Raw genomic sequence first — 25,448 nt, forward strand, 5'->3', positions numbered from 1 at the left:
AGTTGTAAGGCATAGGAAAATGAAAACAGACTGCAAGCTTAAAAAAACTGTGTGTGTGTGTGTGTGTGTATGTAAATTAACAGTAGGACATAAATTAGCTGCACAAGGTCAACAGGTAATTCTGTTTAAATCTTACTGTCTGAATGCAGGAAACTGGATATTAATAAAGTACACGTTTTACAAAAATATTGTTTGACATCATGTAAGCTAAAGAATAGAGAAGTTCATAATTGTACAACCATAAGTAGTCTTTGAAAAAAGTATTCTAGATGTAAACATTATGAAGTCTTATAGGCTTAAAATTAGGCTACATCTTGATTTGAAGGTGTTCATGTCATAGTTTTCTGAAACTAACAGCTTACTTCATCACCCTGTTCTTGCTCAAAAGAAGAGGGCAGATGTACCAACCTAAGGGATATCATTGTTTGTGGGTATGTTCGCACACCTACAGCCATGGTGAGCCCCATTATGGTATGTTGTGTTTTGGCTGGCTGCCTAGCTGAGAAGTTACATTTGCAGTGTAATAGCAGTTACCCTAGAGGGAAATGGTTTTTGCAATGAAATGGTTCGTCTTGACTACCTTTCTTAAAGTAAGGAGGGAGTGTCTTTGTTTGGGTCTTGAACACACATTCCTGGCTGCATACCTTCTTTCTGTCTACCACCACCATTTCTGGCAGATATGGAATAGCTCCAAGATAGCAGCCCTCTTCAGAAAGGTCCCTCTGAATGATACTGTTGGGGCTATAGGTGGATGAGTTCATCTCAGTGCCAAGGGGATCCAAGGACTAACTCTTCTTCCCTTCCACATCCTAACGGAGGGAGTTAGGACTACACGCACATACCCAGAGGATTGGATTTAGCTATCTCTTTAGTGCTTCAATATTTGGAGTTTTGAAACCAAATTACTCACTTATTTCTATACTCTTAGAATATGCCCTGTATCAAAAATAATTTCTCTTTTCTTACTATGCAAATCCTCTCACAATGTTTATCTTCTAATCAAACAATGTCAACAAACTTTACAGCAACTCTGAGGCTGTACTGGCATTGTGTACTGACAGGAGAGCAGGTGATGTTTTTCCTTTTACTGTAGACAGCTGGAGTTAAGAACTGCTGTAAGTAGGACAGTGCAGGATAAACAGCAGGAGCTGAGGGCATTGATCACATGAATGTCTCTTTGGAATATTGGGTTGCTACAGAGACCGCTAGCAGACAAATTTAGCACTTGACATAAGAAAGCAGTTTTTCCTTGTCTGAGTTAACAGAAGTTAAAATAGTTGTGACTTCACTTGGAAAATCTAAAAATGAGATGACTCTGGATTTTAGTTTGCTTCAACGAGTTCATGTTTTAGTCTTTCTGTTTTATGTCCAAACAATATTATACAATAAACATATAATGGATATTAATTACCTTAACTTCCAGTGTGTCAAAAGGTGGATATACTGAATTTTCTTATTTGAACATAGTTCTTGCCTTACTAAATGTATTTACTTGTTCCAGAATAGGCCAGAGCACTTAATGAAGGTTGGTATGTTTATCCTCAGATAGAACAGTGTTTGATTATGTCTTCCAAAACTGTGTTCCTATCCAGGCTATTTTATTTTGTATAGCAAAAGTAAATTCCTCATTTGAAAGCTGTAATTTAGAACATCAAGAGATAATTGAGATTTATATTCTGAATAATTAAAGAAGGCTCAAATTGTTTTTTGGGTTTTGAGATACATGACCATGAAACTACTGTTTTTAAGTATTGGTTATAATCACACGTATTTGGGTATATTTGCATCTCACATTTAAAAATATAGTATTTACTTATGAGAAGGCATATGTCAAGGTTCCTCCCCCACTCTGAACTCTAGGGTACAGATGTGGGGACCTGCATGAAAAACCTCCTAAGCTTATCTTTACCAGCTTAGGTCAAAACTTCCCCAAGGTACAAAATATTACACCTTGGACAGGCCGCTACCACCACCAAACTAATACTGGTTACTGGGGAAGAGCTGTTTGGACGCGTCCTTCCCCCCAAAATACTTCCCAAAACCTTGCACCCCACTTCCTGGACAAGGTTTGGTAAAAAGCCTCACCAATTTGTCTAGGTGACTACAGACCCAGACCCTTGGATCTTAAGAACAATGAACAATCCTCCCAACACTTGCACCCCCCCCTTTCCTGGGAAATGTTGGATAAAAAGCCTCACCAATTTGCATAGGTGACCACAAACCCAAACCCTTGGATCTGAGAACAATGAAAAAGCATTCAGTGTTTTACAAGAAGACTTTTAATAAAAAATAGAAGTAAATAGAAATAAAGAAATTCCCCCTGTAAAATCAGGATGGTATATATCTTACAGGGTAATTAGATTCAAAAACATAGAGAACCCCTCTAGGCAAAACCTTAAGTTACAAAAAAGATACACAGACAGAAATAGTTATTCTATTCAGCACAATTCTTTTCTCAGCCATTTAAAGAAATCATAATCTAACACATACCTAGCTAGATTACTTACTAAAAGTTCTAAGACTCCATTCCTGTTCTGTCCCCGGCCAAGACGACTACAGACAGACACAGACCCTTTGTTTCTCTCCCTCCTCCCAGCTTTTGAAAGTATCTTGTCTCCTCATTGGTCATTTTGGTCAGGTGCCAGCGAGGTTACCTTTAGCTTCTTAACCCTTTACAGGTGAGAGGAGCTTTCCCCTGGCCAGGAGGGATTTCAAAGGGGTTTACCCTTCCCTTTATATTTATGACAGCATACCACATTTTAAAAAGTCATTTGGACACAACAAAAATACAGTATCTTCAGGTGGATTTAACTAAAGTCTCAAAACAGGAATTAAGTTGAAAAAGTAGGTTCAGAAACTTGTTCTAAATCCCTGATCGTTTTAACAAATTACCTGTGTCTTCTGGGGTTATTAAATCACATGCACCTCAATAGCCATTTCTCATATTTTAAGGCTTATTCTATCTCCCCCTGTTCCCCCAGAAAAACAAAACAGCACCACCCCCCATCCCCTTACTTTGGTGGAAATTGTTTAGGGAGCTTTTATCAATCCTACATGATGATAATGTACTTGAACCATACAAGAAGTTGCTTTTACTTTGCTATTAACTGTTTGCTTTTATATCAAAATCAGCTCTCTACTGTTCTACATTTACTGCCATAGAAATAGGGAGCCCTGTCAGTACACAGAGTAGCAACTATATTTCCCAGTCTGTTTGCACATGAATGTGAAACACAAAACATGCATATTCACAAGTTAGTTATTTTATTAAAGAATAGCCGTTTTAAAAGCTTACTGATTATTAATAGTCACTGCGTCCTTCTGGACAGCAGGCCTTGCGGTAGAAATCATATGAAGCGGATTTGCGGATGATACTAAACTGGGAGGAGTGGTAGATCCACTGGAGGGCAGGGATAGGATACAGAGGGACCTAGACAAATTGGAGGATTGGGCCAAAAGAAATCTGATGAGGTTCAATAAGGATAACTGCAGGGTCCTGCACTTAGGACGGAAGAACCCAATGCACAGCTACAGATTAGGGACCAAATGGCTAGGCAGCAGTTCTGCGGAAAAGGACCTAGGGGTGACAGTGGACGAGAAGCTGGATATGAGTCAGCAGTGTGCCCTTGTTGCCAAGAAGGCCAATGGCATTTTGGGATGTATAAGTAGGGGCATAGCGAGCAGATCGAGGGACGTGATCGTTCCCCTCTATTCGACATTGGTGAGGCCTCATCTGGAGTACTGTGTCCAGTTTTGGGCCCCACACTACAAGAAGGATGTGGATAAATTGAAGAGAGTCCAGCGAAGGGCAACAAAAATGATTAGGGGTCTGGAACACATGACTTATGAGGAGAGGCTGAGGGAACTGGGATTGTTTAGTCTGCAGAAGAGAAGAATGAGGGGGGATTTGATAGCTGCTTTCAACTACCTGAGAGGTGGTTCCAGAGAGGATGGTTCTAGACTATTCTCAGTGGTAGAAGAGGACAGGACAAGGAGTAATGGTCTCAAGTTGCAGTGGGGGAGGTTTAGGTTGGATATTAGGAAAAACTTTTTCACTAGGAGGGTGGTGAAACACTTGAATGTGTTACCTAGGGAGGTGGTAGAATCTCCTTCCTTAGAAGTTTTTAAGGTCAGGCTTGACAAAGCCCTGGCTGGGATGATTTAGTTGGGGATTGGTCCTGCTTTGAGCAGGGGGTTGGACTAGATGACCTCCTGAGGTCCCTTCCAACCCTGATATTCTATGAATAAGCTTGAAACTCCTAGCAGAGGGCAAGAAAAGGCATGATTGTGAATTGATTGATAATAGTTTGAATTAGCATGGTAAGTGGTACTGAAGTATTGTAGGTTATTCATACTTGGTGTTTTCTTCCTAGAGAACTAGATGGTGCATTAGCTTTTAAAATAAATAAAAAATTGAACCATATTTCAGGATTGCTAACCCAGACTTAAAAAAACCTCAAACAAATCTAAATGATTGCTGACCATTTTTAATTGGCAAAAGAAAAAACAGTACAAATCCAGTAAGCTTCTGATACATACAACCCAACGTCATAGTCATATAATAACTGCTCTTATGAAAATTAAAAAATGGTAAATTCCTGCATCTTCCCACCCCAAATTAAGGCCATGGAATTTCTTGCTGCCAGGCTGTTATGGAGTAGAAATGGAGTGGAGCTGCCAAGTTAGATGTTAAAATGTGCGCCCAGGGCCGTACAGATGTGGGTGACCACAGAGAAAGCTGCTGTTCAAAGGGGTCGTTGCCCTGCTACTAATCCTCATCAGTCCAGCAGGGTATGAAAGCACCTATTCATGGCTCCTCTTGGGTCAGGTTTGTAGCCATATGACCTTCTCCGCAAATGCTCCTCTAGGGAGGAATAGGTAAGCAGGTGGTCTTGAGGAAGCTGCTCCTCTTCTGTTAGCTCAACAAACCTTCTGTGGTTTTGCTGACAAGAAGAAAATTGAGGGGATAATATGATGTTGAGCGTGTGGCCAGGTGTATAATTCCTATAGATTTATTCTCTGATGCTTATGTTACAGATTAATGTAATCTCTTCCTGTCAATTAGAAACCCTGATAATGTACTTTCTGTATGTTTTGGGTTGTTTGTATTAGGAAAAAATGTAATGAGTATGTTTTTCCTCATTCTCTTCCCCTCCCCCCCCCATCCTAATCTCTCCTATTGTAGGAGTGTTTGGATGTTCTCTCCATCCCCCATGGAGATGGCTATTTAAATAGAATCTCATCCAAGCCTAATTGATCTTTTTATTTTATTTAAAGAACTTCCTTGGTGTATTTAAAAAGCAGCTGACTTGTAGACCATTTTAATAGTAGCTATTTGGAGACACTTGTGCCAGTGTATGGTACACCATTCTGGAACTGTTGGTCACTTGCTGTTGTCAGCGAATGATGACTTTGCTTGTCAGACAAAGTGCCCCAAAGCTTTTGGTGCTGAGGACTCTAGGTCTTGGCCAGTATCTCCCAAATTACTCTGGAAATTCCATTGCATTCAGAAACAGAGGCATGTTAATGGGAGAGCCTTAACATATCCGCTAGAGTCTACCCCTAAATAGGCAGAATGTTCTAGGGATTTGCTTGGGCTTGGAAGACAGGAACCTCTTGACTTCTGAAGCTAGCCTCAGAAAATGACTTAATCTTTCCGTGTTTGCTTCCTGCATCTGTAAAATGGGGATGATGATTACATACCATACAAGATTACTGGTAAACTTAATTTCACCTCTTTAATCCTCATATTAAACAGGGAGACCCGTTGCAAATTACTCAATTTTGTGAGTAAACAATTCAAATAAAAAAAGCAAGGATATATGATAAAATGTAGTTGGTTTATTTTGTCAGCTGTGATTTACTTGTATTTTTTTTATATTCATGGATTACTGGTAAATGTGCTATACCGGGGTGTGTGTGTGATACATAAAGACCTCATTATAGCACTTGATATTAAATTAGTGCTGGGAGAGACTCCAATCCCGTGGTGCAGATTTGAAGTGGGCAGTTTAGTGAAGAGTGGATTAAAGGTTCCAGTGCATCTGCTTTTTATGAAGCACTTTGAAGTTATAAAGCACTGGATAAGAACTAATAAATGTAAAGAAATAGCTGAACAAATTACCTTTCTATCAAGGAGGGTACTTCAAAATTGGTGTATTGGAGATGCAGAAACATCACGTATATGAAAATTCTAGATTTCCCCCCCCCCTCCCCCTTTAGTCTTTACTAAGATTTCTATAAAAACAGGACCTTTATATATTATGAAAACATCTTTTCCTGTCCTCCTTCACCCCAGTGAAATCATAATCATTTATTTATGACACTAAATCACTTCCACAGTAACTAGTTGATGCCACTGTTTTATAGGATTATGACTTCAGGTGATGAGGGGAAAGCACTAGGAACATAAAAATTCTTGGGGAAACGAAGATCCAGTTTTGTACACATTCTTATTAGTAGCGGGGAAGGAGAAATACAGAAAAAAATTTAAACAGAATATTTCTAAATATACTTTATAGAGAACTTTAAAACACTCAGTTGACTTCAGTGTTGATCACCTACTCTTTTAATGAATTACCAAATTTATTATGTGCTATTTTTAGTTAATCGTGGGCCTTGGGTAAGGTTGAACATTAAGCTGCTATCTTAGTCCGTGATCAATGCAATGCCTTCTCCTACTCAAATGAAGCTCAGATTAGTCCGTCATATTTGTCTACGGAGTTCAGGACTGACCCTAATACTATCCAAGCTTGGTGATGAGAACTTCAGTAGAATTAACCCAATAATTGACATAAGAAATGGTTCACATTTTGATATGAGCAAAAGTAAAGGCTTATTTTTCTGTAAAAAAGAAATATAAACTTAACCCACTTCATTCAAATCGGCTAAAATTCTGTAACTCTAGCCTCTATGTAACTGCATGCACTAGAATTTTTGCTCAAAACATGCAGAGATTCATATATCTTTCTAAAATCATAAATATGTGAAGAAAATTATTATTGTAGCTTGCACTTTCATTTGTTTTTACTTTAAAATTATTCTTTTTGGAACATTAGAAGAGAAAATACAAACCTTAGCTTCATCTTAGAAAAGTCATCAAATTTCTTGAAAAATTGTAAACAGTCTTTCCCTCCAGCCTATTATTATTTATTTATTTATTATAACCTGGTTGGGCCTCAAACAGCATCTCATGGATGGAGGAAGCCAAAACGCCTGCTTCAGCCCCTGAGGCCTTTGACTAATCATTGGGCCCTTCAGGCTGCCCAGCCTAAGGGTAAGCAATTGTTCTCTGGTTGTGACTCTGAAGACTTCAACATGATAGACTGGCTAATCAGATGGTGAGAAGCTTTCTAGTATATTTAGCTTTATAAAATTCTTAGTTTTGCAATTAAAGATAAAAGTGCATTTTTAAATAAGCTAATCTTTGTCTCTAAAAGATGTGTACTTCTCAGCCTGGCATTCAGCTCCCTTAGTAATGCTTCAGAATTGCAGGACAACTGCATTTACAAAATTGTGTCCCCTTTCCCCCCACTAAATACATGATACAGTATTCCGTTAAATGAAACGTGACAAAGTTTTGTGCAATATTCAGTTGCAGAAGTGCGTTACTTTGTGGTGTTCTCCTTTCAAGAGTGTGACACATTGAAGGTGCTCGGTAGCTGTTTAAACTAGCTCCCCTCTCTTTCCTCCCCTCCCCCTTTCAGTCTTGCATTGTTGCAGTAACACTGTAGTAATGTTGGGCATCCTACTGGAAATTTTCCACTTTTTCCTCACCCTTCCGGTATGGGTGACGTAAAAACAAGGCTTGTCCAGTCTAGTCTTCAGCTGTGCCATGTGCAGTTACTTGAAGCAACAACTTCAAACTTTCTCCTTTCCTTAGATAATATGCCTGCTGCTCTCAGCAGTAAGTCTATGTAAGGGATGTCACCCAGGGCTTCTCCCCTTTTTTTCCTTCTCTTCCTGCTTGAAGAGCTGTTGTGAAATGACACATCCGAGCATAAATGCAATCTTTCTTGTTTGGCCCCCCTTTCCTTTCTTCTGGTTTATGACATGCCTCTCCACACTTGGATAAAAGGTGTGTATTGTTAAAACATATTAGCTAACACACTTTAACAGCCCCCGCCCCCACTTTCTCCAGGCTGGGGGGATTCACAATGACCTGCTATCATGGGTTAAAATACAACTTGCACTGTCTACACTAGGATTTTAAAGTGTGTTAGCCAATACATTTTAAAAATACACCTTTTTATCCAAGTGAAGAGACCCTAAGTGTCTTTCATTATGGCATCTGACTTTTCTTTTAAATGTAACCTGTACCTGAGAATTTAGTTGATCAGATTCCAGTATCCTGAGTTAGTGGTGTCTGCTAATCACATGACTCCTTGCTTCACAGGGCTGCAGTTCATCATGAAGATATCTAGCTCTTTTTTATCAACTCAAATCTTTACTGGGATGCGTGTGATAACTGATTCCAGAATAGCATTGTATTTCTTCTGTAGGAGCACATTGGTCAGAGCTTTATTGCTTTAAGTAGTTGTGCTAATTAGTCACTTAGTGGTTGATGGTGTTAGTTCAAATGTGCTTCTGGGTTTTGGTCTTTGACTGTTTGCACTTCTCAGATTCTGAATATGTCCCATTCAAAGTCCGCTGACTGCTCAGTATTTTCTTAAATCCAAAGTCTGAAATGTTGATACCACTCTAACTTCTCTTTTTGGGAGGTTTTTGTTGTGGTGGACTCTCCTCAGTGTTTTGTGGCAAGTTTCTTTTCTTCAGTCCATGCCCACCAGGATGGCACAAGTGGAATGCATCTGTCTTGTGTTTTGGAGCCCACTTGAGAGGCTTATGAATCTACAATCTATGGCCTCTCAAGGAGGTGAGGTTGTATGTAAATATGTTGGTACTCCAAACCATATGTTCAACACTAGCAGCCTTCTTTCTGGTCATCAAAAGCTAGCCAGTGTAGGAGCTATTTGAATCTCTCTGGGATGGGATTCAGGAGTCTTTCAGTTTCTGAAAGAATCTTGCCTGGGTCTCCTGTTCTACTATCTACCTTCCAAGGGAGAAACTTTGGAAAATGACAATTAGTAAAGGAAGAGGTGAAGAAGAGTGTTTTCTGCAACAATGCATAGTGGAAACACTGTTCAAGTAGGGCTGCCCAGACATCTTCCTCTTTCCCATGGCGAGATTCCAAGTGTCTGTGCTTCAATGCTTGCCTTCTCAACTAGAAGACATAACTTCCTTTTTATTCCCTCTCTCCAGGCTAACAGGTGAAAGTACCTCATGAGGTGAGGAGAGGATGCACACTGTGCCCAGACCTCCTCCTTGGGCTTGCCAGTTCAGGTATTCTGATCACCTGGCTCTTGTGCAGGCATTGCCACACTGACTTAGTGACATGTAATTTCTCTCTTGGAGAGAGTTGCAGGAGTTACTCAGCTTTCTTTCTCTTAGCAAGGTTTGAGCTGCAGAACCCTTGGAGTTGTTAAATGAGGTTCATCAGGCCATCTTTAGAATATTGTAATTCATGTATAATGAAGTGAAAATAGTTTTCCATTTGGATTTTCAATAAAGCACCAGTTTGAATTACTTTTTCTTGCTTAGGAGACGCTTGGTATGACCTTCCTTTTGGACAGGCTTTACACCCTCATTCAGTTGCTTCTAAGGTGGATTCTTAAGTGTCTCCTTAACTTCCTTTCTCCATGTGGACTTGAACAGCTTAATGGGACTTAGATACCCTAAATTTGCACAGGAGAAAATTTCTCTCTCAGAACATACGATTGTTCTGTCTTTCACTTTTGGCATCAGCAGTGACTGTCCTGGTTGCTTTCACTTTTTGCAGGCATTTGAGTTAAGTTGGTGCTGCCGTTGCTCACAAGTTGGACTGCCTGAATTTTTTTTGTTTTTTGTTTTTAAATCTACCATATCAGAGATTCTTTAATTTCCCAGAGCAGGGAAAAATGTTCTCCCTGTGGCATGTTGGCAGGGATCTTGAGTTGTCTGTTTCCTAGTGATCAGGTAAGCATATCTCATACACCCCACCTCAAAGGAGTGCTTTATCCCACCTAACTCTCATATGATTGTAAGAAGGTAGGCATTTTTGAACTAGAGTAATTACATGCTAGGTATTAGTGTATTTCATAATTAAAAGCAAAACAAACAAAAAACAGTGTCCGCAGTTCAGCACTTTTATTATCAATCTTACTAAATAGTGACCAAGTAGTTGCATGTAGATGAAAAATGATCCAAGGAAATAAGTTTTAGTTTCAAAATTTCATTGTGTGGTTATAAAAAAACTAAACTGTAAAAATTGAGAAATGCTTCTGAGGTCTGATCTGTGTGGCTGAAGAAAAACTTCTGTTTCATTGCTGACGATCTATAATGGATTTTTTTTCTCTTTAATTCACTGTATTAACACTAAATAAATTGTCTTAATTTATTTGAGTTGTATTGAGGAGGCATTTAAATGTTTTATCTCAGCTTTACAGAATTAAGTGGCTTAAATTAATCTATAAAGACCATTCATGTTAACACTGCCAACTTGCTTTGAAGGAGCAGGGTAGACCCATGATGCATCAGAAACTGGGAGACCTGTTTCGAATTCATTTTCTTTTATCACTAGGAATTTTATTGTGATTTATACTTTTCATTGGTAGGACCTTCCTTTTTTTGTTTATAATATACAAATTAAATGTAAATCAGTAGAGTGAGAGTTCAGGAAACTGAAAAATAAATTTCCTGAAAGGACTTTGGTGCATGCCACATAAGGCACAGTCAAATTGAAAATGTTGAAAGTGTAGAAACTTCGAAGTGAAGTTTCTAAAGTGTTATTCAGTTGAGAAAATTTAGGGCTTATATGTAAATATTAAGAGCATTGTCCAGTAATAGCTGCAAGAGAATTTGTAGGTATTTTGAATTCAGTATTCCAAAACCATGATCATTTTTTCCTAGTTTAGCTCTCAATCAAGTGACTGGAAACGTTTCCTATTTTCCATTTCAGCGTTAGAACTTTATATTCAAAGTTTTTACAACTTTTTAAAAGATGATCTTCAAAGGATTTGCATTTAAGATTGAGCTTGTACTTTTTTTTTCTTTCTTTTTTTTTTTTTAACTACTTTGACACCCAAAGATGACAACACGTGGCTTTTGGGGGGGTTTTTTTTTTTTTGGTAACCCCCCCCCCTCTTTTACCTGTAGAGAGAAATCAAGAACATGATCTTCCCTTTGTCTGATGACCTTCTGGATGTTTAAGAACATGTTTAGTGTGAACTCTCTTGCAACTTTGTTGACGGAAAGAGTGTTGAATCCTTAACAAAGAGCTCTTTTCCCCAAAAAATATTTATCAGTCAGTGAAGATAAATAGGTGTTAACAAAACAATCAAATTAAAATCTTTAGCAATTCTCCTTAATACTATGTATTTGTTTTACCCTCTTTCTCTTTTCCCAGTGAGCACTTGTCCTGCTCTTTCACCTTTTTCTTGCATGGGGACAGCAATGTTTGTACCAGTGTGGAAATCAACCAGCACCAACCTGTATACCTTCTTAGTGAAGAACACCTTACCCTTGCCCAGCAGTCTAACAGCCCTTTTCAAGGTAGGTTTCTGTGACTTATTTTAATACTTTTGTTCTTGAGCAATCCTTCATTAGCTAATCTAAAGGAATGTTGATGCCAAAATGGGGGGAGAGGGAGCAGCAATGAAAAGTAGGTTTATAGATTTGTATGACTCTATGCTGCTCCATTCATTTTTGGCCACTGGTTCTGTCATAACTTAAACACTGTGATAAAGCTGATGAGAAGCAGCTAAATCATCATCCTTTTTCCTAAAGGTTAAGGAAGGCGATCTTCCTGTGTATCGATTGGCCTAAAGAAGGGGGGGGGGGGAAACTCATTCTGTGGTGTGGTGAGACAACTAGCTTTCCGGTCTAGTCCAACTGCAGAATCCTTACCTCATGATGTTTAGATACTGCATTTAAAGACCTTGTTGAAAAGTATAAATCTATAAATCTTTCCTGTCCATTAACTTACTCTATGTACATCCATCACTCCCATCTATTTGTAATCTGCCAACACTTCAGGGATTCCCATTCTTAGTTAGGTGGAGCAGGAATGCCCATCTCCTCCCCACCCCCGAAACAAACATTTGTCTTCCCCTTGGGGAACTCCTTCACTTTTGGCATTTTAGAGGGGTGGGCATGTAAAGAAACAGCTGTTCTCTAAGCTTGGTGCCCTGAGGATCAACATCAGTGGCAGCAGCAAGTGTTGGGGCTGGGGGATGGCCGAGCAGGAGCCCAGTTCTGCAGACTCAGCAGTGTTAGCAAGGCAAGTGTGTCAAGAAAAAGCCCTTTCTTGGTCCGTCTGGTGCCTTCTGGCAGCAGTGACAGGGCTACCTTATGTTGCACATTTCCTGTGACACTCCTACGTTTGGGAGCCCTGTCTGCATTCCTACAGCTCAGCCTAAATGTCATGCATTAGGTATATCATTAAGTTTATGGTCATATGTAAATTAGCTAATTAATAATTGCATAAAATACCACATATGGGACCGCATAGAACTTGTGTAGTGACATCTCAGAAAGCTGTTGCATGGCAATAGGATCAGCAAGTGAACAGGAAGGAGGAGAATCTCTGGTGCCTGTGCGGCTTTGCCCAGGAGTTCCCTCTCCAGTTCCAGCTTGAGCTGTAGCGCAGGCTGGATCCTTTTGAAGATGGGAAGAGAGCTTGGGGGCTGGATCTGATCAGTGCTGTATGTTTGACACCCCTGTTCTAGAGGATGAGCTTCCCTACTGGCTACTATGATTAGTTATCCTATATGGGAACACATTAGCCTTGTCTATTAATACTGTTCCAGAAATAGTGCTGACTGTGGGTTGTCCTATTCTGTGCAGTTAAATTGTGTTCGGAAACAGTTTAACTGCACTACTGCTGATGCCTATTGGTAACAGGTAACTTTCCTAATGTAGGCAAGACTATCGTATTTCCTTGTATGTAGTCAGTCTGACCTATTTCTATCATCATTTAATTGTAACAAACAGAAGGGGGAGATGACCACATGTAGACCATTGGGCAGCAAGTTAACACTGTCACAAAGAAAGCTAAACCAGACTCTTGGATGCCACAAATTCATTTTACCTGCACATCTTCACCTGTTCGTGTGCACAGACAGCTGCATACTCCTTTCTATCCATGATGAAATTTTCTGTCACAGATGTTCAGGTGGATTAACTTCTAACTGTTATGGTACATTAATTCTTACATAACTCATCTTCTTTCAATACATATACATTTTAATGAGGTATAATAAATTATTGTTCTAAGATATGAGTGTAGGGGTCTTCTTATTATCCTGTACTGTAGTGAGGTGCAGTCTAACCTGTCATTTAAAATGGATTATTTGGTGGTAGATATTGGCTGAAATCCTAGTCATGGAGGAGGTGCAGATCATTCTCTAGGTGTATCCAAAAATTGTTTGTTTGTATATACAGTTATCCTAAGTCCATTTGGATTAAATGGCACACTCACAGGACAGTCATTCAAGCTCTCAGATTCATCTACAAAAAAGCTGATTGGTGAATGGAAGCAATTCTATCCTATCACATCTAACCTGAAGGAGGGTTCTGAGGAAAAACAAGAAGAGATGGATTGGGAAGATGACTCTCTGGCTGCTGTGGAAGTCCTTGTAGGTATGTAATCTTAATGCATGTTGCTTCTTTACTGAAATTCTCTGGCCAAGTAGGAGCTGGCTTATTTTAAAGGTGAACCGTGATCTTGTAAACTTTTGAATGAAAGAGATTCCTGAATCCGACTTTTATTCTTTGCTGTATGTTACACAGTGTTTTGAAGAATAGTTTAGCTGCCTTTGTTTTGCTATACCAGCCAAAATGATTCTATAAGTGACAAATCCTTGTCAATTACCTGATGCAGGTAAGAAGGGAAGCTTATTTTGGGTCCTATAGAACATTTTTACAGCTAGAACATAAATGGCCATTGACAATTTCTGTCCTGAAATCTGCTCTAGGAGTGATAGAATAGTATTTCTTCCCAAACTTTTGAAAGCTAAGGCTCCTTCAGAAAAATGAAATCAGTTTCATCTCCCCTTCAGTCTCACTATGTGATGTTCAAGGCCTACGCAAAATGAGTGGTCGTTCACAGTAGATTGTGTTGATCTTCATAATATACTTTTTCTTCTTATTCCAGTTGGGTACTGGAATAGTTAACAATGTTGACATTTAAAGTAACAATGTTGGCATCTGAGTTTAAACCCAGTGAGATGAATGTGAAAGGGGCGTTTCACTCCTGAGAGTTACTGCTTCAGGTTCTCTGCAAACTTGGACAGACCTGGTTGCATTGGTTTATAGTACTTGAGTCACATCTTCATGGCTTTCTTCACATCTATGGCTGCTAGAAGCTTTAAAATTAAGGCCAAGGCACTAGAGAACAATTGAGGCTTGTCCACTGTGTCTTCCCCACCCCCCCAAAGCTAAACTCTGACCGGAAACCTTTTGACCCATCAGAGCCCTGTGGGCCAAGAGCTTTTGGAATGTTGCCAGCTAATGCAGTTATTTCTGTACCTCAGGTGCTGCAATGTGAAGGCTTGGAGTTTAAACCCTGATGCTGATGCATGATGGGAATGTTGTTTGTTGTACAGATTAGAATATTTTTTGCCTTCAGTTGGTTTTTTGTTTTTGTTTAATCTATAAGAGTTAAGAAATGCCAAATTCATGGTGAGCCATGCAAGCTTAATTTGTCGGTTTGTGCATCATGATCTTTAATCACATGATGGCATACTGTCTTTTTCCACAGGGCTGCGGCCTCCATTTGCACACAGGCGGGACACACAAGGGGGCTGAATTATGGTTGCATAGGCAGCTGTAAATCTGGCATTTCCTAATATTTGAGTGCTTGACTTTGTAATCTAAATGTTCTTTTACTGTTTTGTATGTAATATAATTGTAATTAAAGGTGTGGGAAAAACTAACTTACATGCATGATCACCCTTTTCTAAATCTTCTAAATTAGTTTTTTGGAGATGGATTTTGGGAAAGGTTTCTTTTCATGTGTCTCTTAGAACCCTGCATGTTTTCTCCTTTCCAAGTTTTCCATTATGTATGTATGTATAATTGAGGTAGCATTTAGAGGCCAGGGCCTCCTTTGTGCTAGGAGTTGTATAAATATAATAGAGATGGTGCCTGCCCTCAAGAGTTTACAGTCTAAGTCTTTAGACAACAGGTAGATACAACAAACGAGCAATGAGCTGCACTGGTCAGCATTGTAAAGAGTGCTTTCATAAACCTTAGTATTGAGCCTCTGGATTTGATACACGAAGCCAAGGATAACTTCTTTCCATAAGAGCCAGTCAACAGTGCTCTTCAACTGACCAGAGAATTCATCATTGAATGATCTAAGACATTCCCAGTGATTGTGCCCACTGTACTCTCAGCCCCTGTTGAACTGGAGTAAAAAACTGGGGATCAAATAGGAGGTCCTATTAGGCAAGACAGAGTTCTTACTGAAGTAAAATTAATTGGAATCTCTAAATTGCTTTGATTGAATACCCAGATGCTTTTTGTCTGTCATGTTTGGTAGCCTGTGAAATTTCTATTTAAGGAAACCCAGCATATATTTTCAGCTTTTTAGAAAGTTTTAAAATATTGGTAATTGTTGACTTTATTTGCCAGTTTCACCTCCCCCTCTTTCAGCCAAGTAACTTATATAAATCCTATATCTGCACTCTCCCTAAAATGTATCTTCTCCTGAGCTGAGATCCTGTACCCAAAAGTTTCAGAGGAGACTGAATTTTTACAGAAAAGAGATTGTACTGTATGTCCTCTGAATTACAATCTTAATTATACAATTTATTTCTATAATTAACAGCTTAATTTTTAATCTATAAGTAAGACATACAAGGTAATCTTTATTTCCCACACTTTTTTAAAAAGAATAATGGAAAGAAATGTGAAAAAAGAAAACCTGACTTGACTATTAAGCCAGCACAAATATGTGACTTCTATTTGCAAGGCTAAATGATTGGAAATGCCTTAATTTTACTACTGTAGCTAACTGTTCTTTAATAGTTGCAAAGAAGCAAATACTTGGGGGTGGGAGGGATTAAAATGAAGAAACTTCCACCAGAGTGGAGTTGCCACAATAACAAGTATGAATTAATTGACAAGGAATTCTGCTATTGAAGGAAGTTGCTTTATTGGAGAAACTGGAAAAGTAGGGTAAACTATATTGAATGACTGACAAGTAACACATTCAGAATAGCAGTGGACAGGAGGATAATTACAAGAAAGGGGAGCTTGTAATGGTATTGAAGCTTATCACAGTAACTGGTGGCATAATCACCATTTATATGTTGGAACCCCTTGTATAGAAAAAATGGTTTTAGACTTTATCAGAATACCTCTGAACAAGTACTGGTCACTGGTACTGCAGCACTTATAATACATTAACATAATTAAACTAAACCTCTCAGAATGACTGCTATTCAGTCATTATTTATGAAACAGTGAAAGGAGCTGCATAATTGGCCTCAAGTTATCTAGTTTTCTGGCTTGTTTTAGTTCTCTCATATCATTTATAAGGAAATAGATAATGTTGCAATGTGATTTAAAAACAGAACAAAACCCTAACGATTAGAGAGGAAAATCTCATATTTGCTTATATAGCTGGTATTCATGATTGAGTTGAGTATATAATGACTATACCCTTTTTTTCAGCTGGTGTGCGAATGGTCTACCCAGCATGCTTTGTTCTAGTTCCTCAGACAGACGTTCCTGCTCCTAGCACTGTGGGGGTTTCTCACTGTTCAGCTACTTGCTTGGGTGTCCACCAAGTGCCTGCTTCCACAAGAGATCCTGTCATGTCTTCTGTAACTTTGACTCCACCTACGTCCCCAGAGGAAGTTCAGACAGGTATAGTCAATATTCCCTTTTCCAAAAAGAAAAACTGTCTTGGGGTTTCTGCTTAAAATAGGCTGTCAGAATGTTTAGATAGTATTCAGAGCAATTGATTTGTAACCTCCAGCATGTTGTCCTTTAATTGTCACTGTAATCCTAAAACGGTTTAAATTGTAATAATGTACTAGATGTTTTTATCATTAACACTTTTTTGACTTTTTTTTATAAAATAGTATAAAAATGGTATTTGCAAAATGGTTGTAATTTAAAACCTGAACATTGATTTGGCTGGACAGTACTTGCTACTGTTATGGAGAGACTCTTGGTTTCGGAGTGAAAAGGTGACATTCCCAGCCTCTTTACAATGCTTAAAGGCTGATTCCAGAGCATTTTTATAATGTTGAAGAAGGCCGCTTGCTTTCTCATCCGTGAGCAATCACAGGTGTAGTTCTGAGTTGTCGATCTGCATCAGGATAAAAATCTCAGAATTCAGGGGTTGGGGAAAGTCTGAGTGTTAGCACTGGAGCTCTTCTAAAGAAGGTCTAGTCACTGCCTTGAGACTTTTGAATACCTCCGGAGCCAGGGTGGATAAAAATCAATGATTTTAAAAACGATATTTTTTAAAAATTTAAATTCTGCATTTTTCTTTTTAAAAATAAAGCTGTTTATCGGAATTTCAGACTTAATGTTAGCCTATATTAAGGCCTAAATTTACTATGAACATAATTGAAACAACAAATAAAAAAATATGCTGTGCCAATGAAACCTCTTCATCTTTTAATGAGTTAGTGTTGCTTTTTTAATTATACACAGAATTAGAGGAAAATGTTTAGTTTTTGAGGTCAGCTCTAGTTTTATAAGTGTTACTATCATGTACTGCATTAAGCATCTGTATTTTTAGTTTTTACAGTTGAGGAAATGCTGATATTTACATTTTTCCAAATGTAAGCACTAAGAGTTGTTGTGCAGAAAAGCTTCTGCATTCATTACTTTTGGTTTCAATCTAGCTAGCAGGCTCAGAGAGAATATTTTCTTTTGGACTAATTCATTCAGAATTGAGAAACCAATGGGGAATCGAGAAAGCTGGAGAGCTTGTTTTTCCTCTTCCAATCTGTGAATAAAAACCAGGGGACGAGGTCTGTTAGTTTGAAAAACTTGAAGCACATAGGCACAGATTATCAAAAATATTTAAGTGCCTAAATATACAGATAGGTGTCTCGTAAGATTTTTTTCAAAAGACCTTAAACAAGTTTGGGTCTGTTTCCCATTGATTCTGGTGGGGATTTAGGCACTTCCAAAAATCCTACCAGGTAGTTGACTGCATCTTTGGGTACCTAAGTACCTTTGTTTTGGATTGTCATGGGCCAGATTTATAATCTGTCAATTTACTAACTCTAGCTAATGATTCTTGTTTCAATAAATCAGTTTGAAATACAAAACATGAGTAAAGTTTTTGATACTTTCATATCCAGCACATCTAAGGTATTTAATTAATAAAATATTGGTGTGTTTGTGCATTTTTAATCTAATTCCAATTTTCATCCAAATGCAGCACGAGACAAATCACAAGTAAAAATATCATTTAGTAAATACAGAAGGTATTATTTTCTAACATTAAAAATTAAATGTGAAGTTCTTAAACATTGCTTAAATAAATGTGTATAATAGTATATCCTCCTGGTTAGCGAAAAGTACTAAATTTTAATGTAAAGTATATTTATTTTTTTTTCTTTTTGGAAATTAACATTTTGTAGTGGTTATACCAACCAAAGAGAATGAACCATTATTTAGGAAAATAATTTTAACCTTATTTCAGATTTGTATTTCTTAGTTAATTATTGTAATAAAATTTTCCTACTTGCTGACTCAAATGGGCGATTTTAAATAATTTTGGATTGATCATCAATTTCCTGCCAATTAGGATTGTCTATATGTATAATACTCTCTTGCTGCCTTGTCTATCTAGTTTTAAATATCTCAACCAAGGGGGTGTTTCATGTCTGTCATATAGTGTATATGTTAAATTTTCATTAATTTTTTAAAAAACCTCTGATATGCCCTTTGTGCCATTCTACATAAGTCTTCTTCCTTTGGAATTTATATCCCTCAAAATGGTTGCATTTAATTATGCATCTGTGTACCCCCAATGAATAACATGTTAGATAATTGGGGAATATCAAAATATAGTAGGAATTGCAGAAGACCATGTTAAGGGACGGATCTTAAACCAACTGAAGTTACCGTAAAGATTCCTGTTGACTTCAGTGGCCTTTGGATCAAACTGTAAATCAGCTTTTCACGATCAAACTGTATGTGGTTGAAGGATTAAGAATTATTTTATACAGTTTACATGTTTGTGGGTGTTTTTTATATCTATATAAAGCGCGCGCACACACAAATTACGCACAAATATATACTTAAGAATTCCTGTTGGTGCTGCTTTTAGTTTGAAATGTGTATTTAAACTTGTTCCTTGAGAAAAGAGGTGCAGTATTCATAGGGATATATTTTCTGTTGGGGGAGGGAGTCCTTTTTCTTCTTTTTTTCTTTTCAAATTTGGCTCATGAAGAAAAATATTGACCAGAGGCTGCAGAGTAATACACCTCGTTCGGGGTGAGGGGGTGGGGAGAGAGAAGGTCATTCAACTTGTGGTAATGCATGAAAGAGGGAAAACAGCAGGGATTATTTAATATGATCACAAAATGCAAAATACATTTGTTCTTGGATAGGCTCAATATGTTCCTATTGCAGGAGTAAGATTCTATTAAACACTCAATGTAGCTTCTAAAGAAATTGAGGTGGCATAGGAACTCACTTCAATTTAAATTTGTATACTGTTCTTCCGTGTGATAGGACACTATCTCACTGTATACCATGTATACCTACAGTTTTTTCTACGTTTTTTATTCCTAATTTTAAAATATGTAACAAAATACATCCCTCAAAGGATGATATTTTGTTTTGCCTATTGGCTGGAACAGTTTTTGAGTTGTATGGACCTCTATAGTCATGTTGTCTGGTTGGCTAAAATCTTTTTTTTTTTTTTTTTTTTTTTTTTTTTTAATTTTTATGCTGCTTTTCTCTTTTCAGTTGATGCTCAGTCAGCCCAGAAGTGGGTGAAATTTTGTTCGGTTTCTGATGGATTTAGCTCTGACAGTACTAGCCACCATGGTGGCAAAATCCCTAGAAAACTAGCCAATCAGGTGGTGGATCGAGTTTGGCAAGAATGCAATATGAACAGAGCACAGAACAAGTATGTACTCCTTTCTGAAACTGAAATTAAAGCTGTATATTAAATATTATGCCTTTATATATAAATTTATTTATATATAAATACTGTCCAGCTTCTTGCTGCACAAAATGGTTTGAAGCAAGGCTGCTAAAGCCTGCTGTTCATCAGCAAAGCGTGTTTTACCTTTGAAACACTTTAAAAAAGTAACTTACTGCGAATGCTAGTTCACATTGCTTATTTCTTCAGTATAATGTTTATCATCTTTCCTGACTCTCGTATCTATTAGTTTTTACCCTCTGCTAAATGTTAAGAGGTAACATACATTCTAGTTAACAGTAACTCCCCAATATTGAATCATAGGAGAAAGTATTCTGCTACATCAAATGGCTTATGTGTTGAAGAGGCAGCTGACAAAGTAGCATCCTGGGATTTTGTTGAAGCCACACAGAGGACAAATTGCAATTGCTCAAGGTACAGTACCCAGTAGACTTGTCCAATAACGTAGACAAAGTGAAGTATGCAGGAAGGGTTTTAAAGACGGATTTGGGAATACTAAACCATAACTGTCTGTACTGTGGGGGACCTACATGATGATTTAAGTTGTGTATCCTGAGTCCTGAACTCCATTATAGACTCTTGGTGAAGGGCTCACACCTACAATTAGACTAACAAGTGGATTTTTCTTTCTTTGCATGGATTAGCACAGTGATCTAATGGCAGCTAAATGTAGATTTCTGGATTCAGGTGTGGAATCCTGAGGGCACGTAAGGCCTAGGACTACAGAGGCAATATGCTCCCTCCTAGTCTTTAGTATTCTTTAGCTAGTGCAATGTGGTGTTGGCAGGCATAGGAAGAAAAAGCCAGAAAAAGAGCTGGTGTGGGGCCTTGAGGATTTGGGAAGGAGATACTTTTCCCTTTGGTGGCACAGTTTCTGCATTCTCCAGAGGGGTGGGTGGATTTGAAACCCCTGTTATGGCCAATTAACAGCATTAAGCAGCACTTACCTCCAGTCAACTTCCCACAATAACTAGAGACCACTGGAGAAACCTTGTGTTCTAATTTCCAGATTTCTATTATAGTTTTTGCTTTGAAAAGGAGGGGTGGGGAAGAAGGTTTCCGAGAACACACTAACAGTTGTGTTTCAAATTTAATTGAAGTACCATTAATCCCAATGGTAGCCTAGGTTGGGGCTTTTGGGCTTTTAGACTTTTTTGTTTTGTTTTTTGTTACACCACATAGAATATCAAATGTTATGTGGCTGTGATTTAATGATGGAATTTAAGAGCTTTTCTGCACAGGCACAAAGGAAAGTTAATCTGAATTAACTAAAAGTGTGAATTTAAAAGTGGATTACGTGGATTTTCATAATTGTATTTCCCAGACCTGAAGAGCTCTGTGTAGTTCAAAAGCTTGTCTCTTTCACCCACAGAAGTTGGTCCAATAAAAGATATTACCTCACCCAACTTGTGTGTCGCACTTAAAACTAGGCAACCATATTTTTTCTGCTTCACTATTTAATACCTTCTAGAATATTTTGAAAAATTCTAATTAACATGTTTATTTTTAAAGAAAAATCTGATTCATATAAAATGAAGTACAAGTGTAGATATACTTCAGGGATTCATTGAAATGTTATTCTCAATTTGTTTCCCAGGCACAAAAATCTTAAACCGAGAAGTTCGGGTCAGCAGGGGCAGGCACCACCTGTAGGCCAACAACAACAAGCAGCTCCGAAGCACAAGACAAATGAGAAGCAAGAGAAGGGGGATAAGCCACAAAAACGCCCTTTGACGCCTTTTCACCATCGTGCATCTATTAGTGACGATGTTGCCATGGAGGCAGATTCAGCAAGTCAGAGGCTTGTGATCACAGCACCAGACAGTCAAGTGAGATTTTCAAATATCAGAACTAATGATGTAGCAAAGACTCCTCAGATGCATGGCACTGAAATGGCAAATTCACCTCAACCACCACCACTTAGTCCTCACCCATGTGATGTAGTAGATGAAGGGGTAACTAAAACTCCTTCTACTCCTCAGAGCCAGCATTTCTATCAGATGCCAACACCAGATCCCTTGGTTCCCACAAAAACAATGGAAGACAGGATAGACCCCTTGTCTCAGCCTTTCCCACCTCAATTCCCAGAAGTTATAGAACCTACAATATATGTTGGTACTGCAATGAATTTGGAGGAAGATGATGCTAACACCACTTGGAAGTTTTACAAAGTTCCAAAGAAAAAGGATGTGGAATTCTTACCACCACAACTTCCAAGTGATAAATTCAGAGATGATCCGGTAGGACCAACTGGACAGGACAACATAACGTCAGTTACAGAGTAGGTACTTTTTTAAAGCACTCAATAATGTAACTCACTATAAAATAGCCGAACTGAGACTCTTTTTTTTTTTTTTTTTTAGCAGACTAGTATGTCATTACTTTAATACAGTATGTGGTATTTGAACTGCAATCTCATTCAAAATGTCAATGATTTTTATGAAAGGACATTTGAGTTCCACAGTAACCCTTTAGGAACTCCATTCATACAATAGACTCAGCATTCATTTGTGTGAGTTTGGAAAATGTTGGAGTCCTTAGAGAAAAAGCATTAAAAGTGCATTGTTATAATTTTGTGAGATTCTTAATCACAGAGCTGAATCTCCAAAAAGAAAGGTTGGCTTTGTTCATTGAATCATAGGTATTTATTTGTTATCAAAAGTCAAGAACTTTTTACCATGTGGAAATATGTCATGAAACAGAATTGGTACTGTAAGTTTGTCTGCTGACATGGGGCCCAAGATATAGTGGCCTTAAAGTCACAGCTAACTTTAAACATATGGGTGTGGGTAGTCCCATTGACTTTAATACAACTACTTGCTTGCCTAAGGTTAGGCACATGGGTAAGGACCTTGCTAACTCACAGCTTAAATGAGGAGGAATTGAAGAGCACAGTCAAGGTACTGTTCATGTTTCCATCATTCATCTCTCTTTTGCAGCTGACTTGTGCCTGTTTGGGACCGTAAAGTGTATTTACCCCTTCCCACTCAGTGGACACACACAACAGATCTCTAGTTGTCCAGTAGAAGGATTGGTATCTTTCTGTCAGACTCGAGTTTAACAACTTTCAAATCTTAATGTAATATTTCATGATTTAAGAGGCTAGGCTGAACTGCAACTTGACTTTCCTGTTTGGTCAAATTCTCCTTAAAAACTGGTTTGATTGTTTTTATAGTTCTGACTTTTTGACATTGTTGAGTTTCGCTTTGTGTGATCCAGGCCACTTGAAGGCACATTAGTAAAAGTTAGCCTGTTAAACAAAAAGGCATCTGCTGCTTCTAAGTGAACACAGGAGAAGAGTTCTGTCCCTTGGTCATGGTTTCTTCAGGTCTCTGGTTGAGGTCCACTCTAAGTCCCATTCACCCCCCTTCCCCCCACCCCATATGCATTGTAGAAGGTCTCAGACCCAGAGAATCTTGTAGGTGTGGGAAGGTGCTTGTAGTTCCAGTTTTAATAGATGAATAAATAGAAACAGTATATGTTTGTCCATATATCTGACTAGCTTTTGTATGCTGTAATGTATGTTCCTTTGAATACCTATTTAATTCTCCATCTTGTTTGACTCTTCAAAAAGCTCAAATAATTTTCCATATAAATGTGTGCAGGAATATTTTCAGAGCAACTCCAGCCTGTGTTCCAGCGTTGCTTCTTTTTTCATAATGGGCTCCAAGTAGAGACTTTCTACCCTTCTGTGTTCTTCTGCCTCTTCCCCTGTGATCAGAAGAACCTGGCACAGAAGAGGAAAACATGTCCTTGATAGTTAGATCTGTCTGTAAGCTAGAATTCTACAGTCAGTTATCTTGCAAGTAGGGCTGCTTTGATAGTCCTTTCTAGGTGGAGATCCAGGCTGGTACCACTGTTTGTATAATTAGAAAGACTAGGTCTGAGGAGCATGCTGAAGAATGCTTTTGCTCCATGCTGTTACCTTAAAATTAAACTAGTGTTTTATCTAAAATGCTGGACGATTTTTGGGGGCTAAAAATATTGGTCTCAGGTAGCAACATAGCTGTATTAGCACGTATTACATGTTGAAGGGATATAGAGCAAGAAGCCAGCAATGGAAACTCTTGTACTGGACAGGGAAATATCTGGAAGATTTTAACAACAGTTCAACTTGGCAGATCAGCTCTGTTTCTGATTGGACTTGCTTAGTACGTATAGTCTTTAGAAACTGGGAATTTTTTTTCTGAGGACATTTGATTCCATTTTCAAAGAAAAAGCGTGAGCCAGAGACTGATTTCCCCCTCCCTCCCCCCCATATTGAGTCATCTTTATGTATAAAATAAAGAAGACATCTGTAGGTTCATACAAGATAATTGTGATTGGATTCATTCTGTTAAACTTTAGAAGCTTTGTATAGTCTGTTTTACCTTTGTTTCAAGTGCTTCAGAAGCTGTGGTGAGAAAAAGCAATTGATCTGAGTGACCTTTAGGAAGTACATAGTAGGTATTATTACTGGGAGCAGTGGAGGAGTCAGTCATGCTGCCTGGAAGACATCAGTTTTTAAGAGGGGTTACAACGACTGTAAAATATCTGGAATCTGCTTGTTGGCCTGGTTGTTGAGGTCAAGGGACTGTAGTTATCACTGTTGCAGTGCTCCAATCAGTGCTTTATAGTCAATGTGACACTTCTTTTGTGTCTTGCAGAAGTGCCTTAATAAAGAGATTGAGGTTATCAGTCAAAGAAAACCAACTATTGAGGTGTCTGTTGTTGGTGCTAATAGATAGCCCTCAAATCTCATGGAAATGCTTACTTTTAAATCTTTCTTCAGGTCAGACAAACTTATTTGGATAAGACTCAATCTAGGTTTCTTTTGGAAACTGGTTTTTCAGCCCTCAGTAGAAATGATCCTCAAGCCACCATGAGTTACCTCCTTGTAGTATTTTAGCATCATAAGAAAGCTTGAGCTATGTGGATTTTTTAAGAAACACTGTGTTCCATTCCACATAGATAAAAGGGTTCAGATTCTTTCAGATTTTATAAATAGAAATTGGTTTAGACGCTTAGCTGTAGTGAGATTTATATCATTTTGCCCAAAATGTTAATTTGAGTCTCACTCTGCAGCTCACTTAATCAGCCAAAAGAGAAACCTTTCTCCTGCTTTTTTTTTTTTTTAAGACCTCTGTAGTTTTGATAAATTATGGAATGAGTTAGAGGCAATAGCTTTTAGTTTTAAAGTTAATTTGATTGAGTCAAAGTAATAGCATCTCTCCTTTTTATATATTAAACTAGTCCTTTGGATATATTTACCTACTCTTATGCC

At 38.1% G+C, this 25,448-nt stretch overlaps 1 protein-coding gene across 1 annotated transcript in view; it reads left to right on the plus strand.

Moving 5' to 3' along the window:
• The window catches only part of MED13 (mediator complex subunit 13), a 79,438-nt gene that overhangs the window by 26,388 nt on the left and 27,602 nt on the right, over nt 1–25,448 (plus strand). The window contains exons 4-9 of the mRNA XM_084650880.1: nt 11,444–11,589; nt 13,480–13,677; nt 16,717–16,911; nt 19,987–20,149; nt 20,489–20,599; nt 21,783–22,466. Coding sequence (XP_084507006.1) covers nt 11,444–11,589; nt 13,480–13,677; nt 16,717–16,911; nt 19,987–20,149; nt 20,489–20,599; nt 21,783–22,466 — 1,497 coding nt within the window. The remainder of the gene's footprint in view (nt 1–11,443; nt 11,590–13,479; nt 13,678–16,716; nt 16,912–19,986; nt 20,150–20,488; nt 20,600–21,782; nt 22,467–25,448) is intronic.

The sequence above is a fragment of the Lepidochelys olivacea genome (genome assembly GCF_965140295.1).
Source record: "Lepidochelys olivacea isolate rLepOli2 genome assembly, chromosome: 17".
Taxonomy (NCBI): Eukaryota; Metazoa; Chordata; order Testudines; family Cheloniidae; genus Lepidochelys; species Lepidochelys olivacea.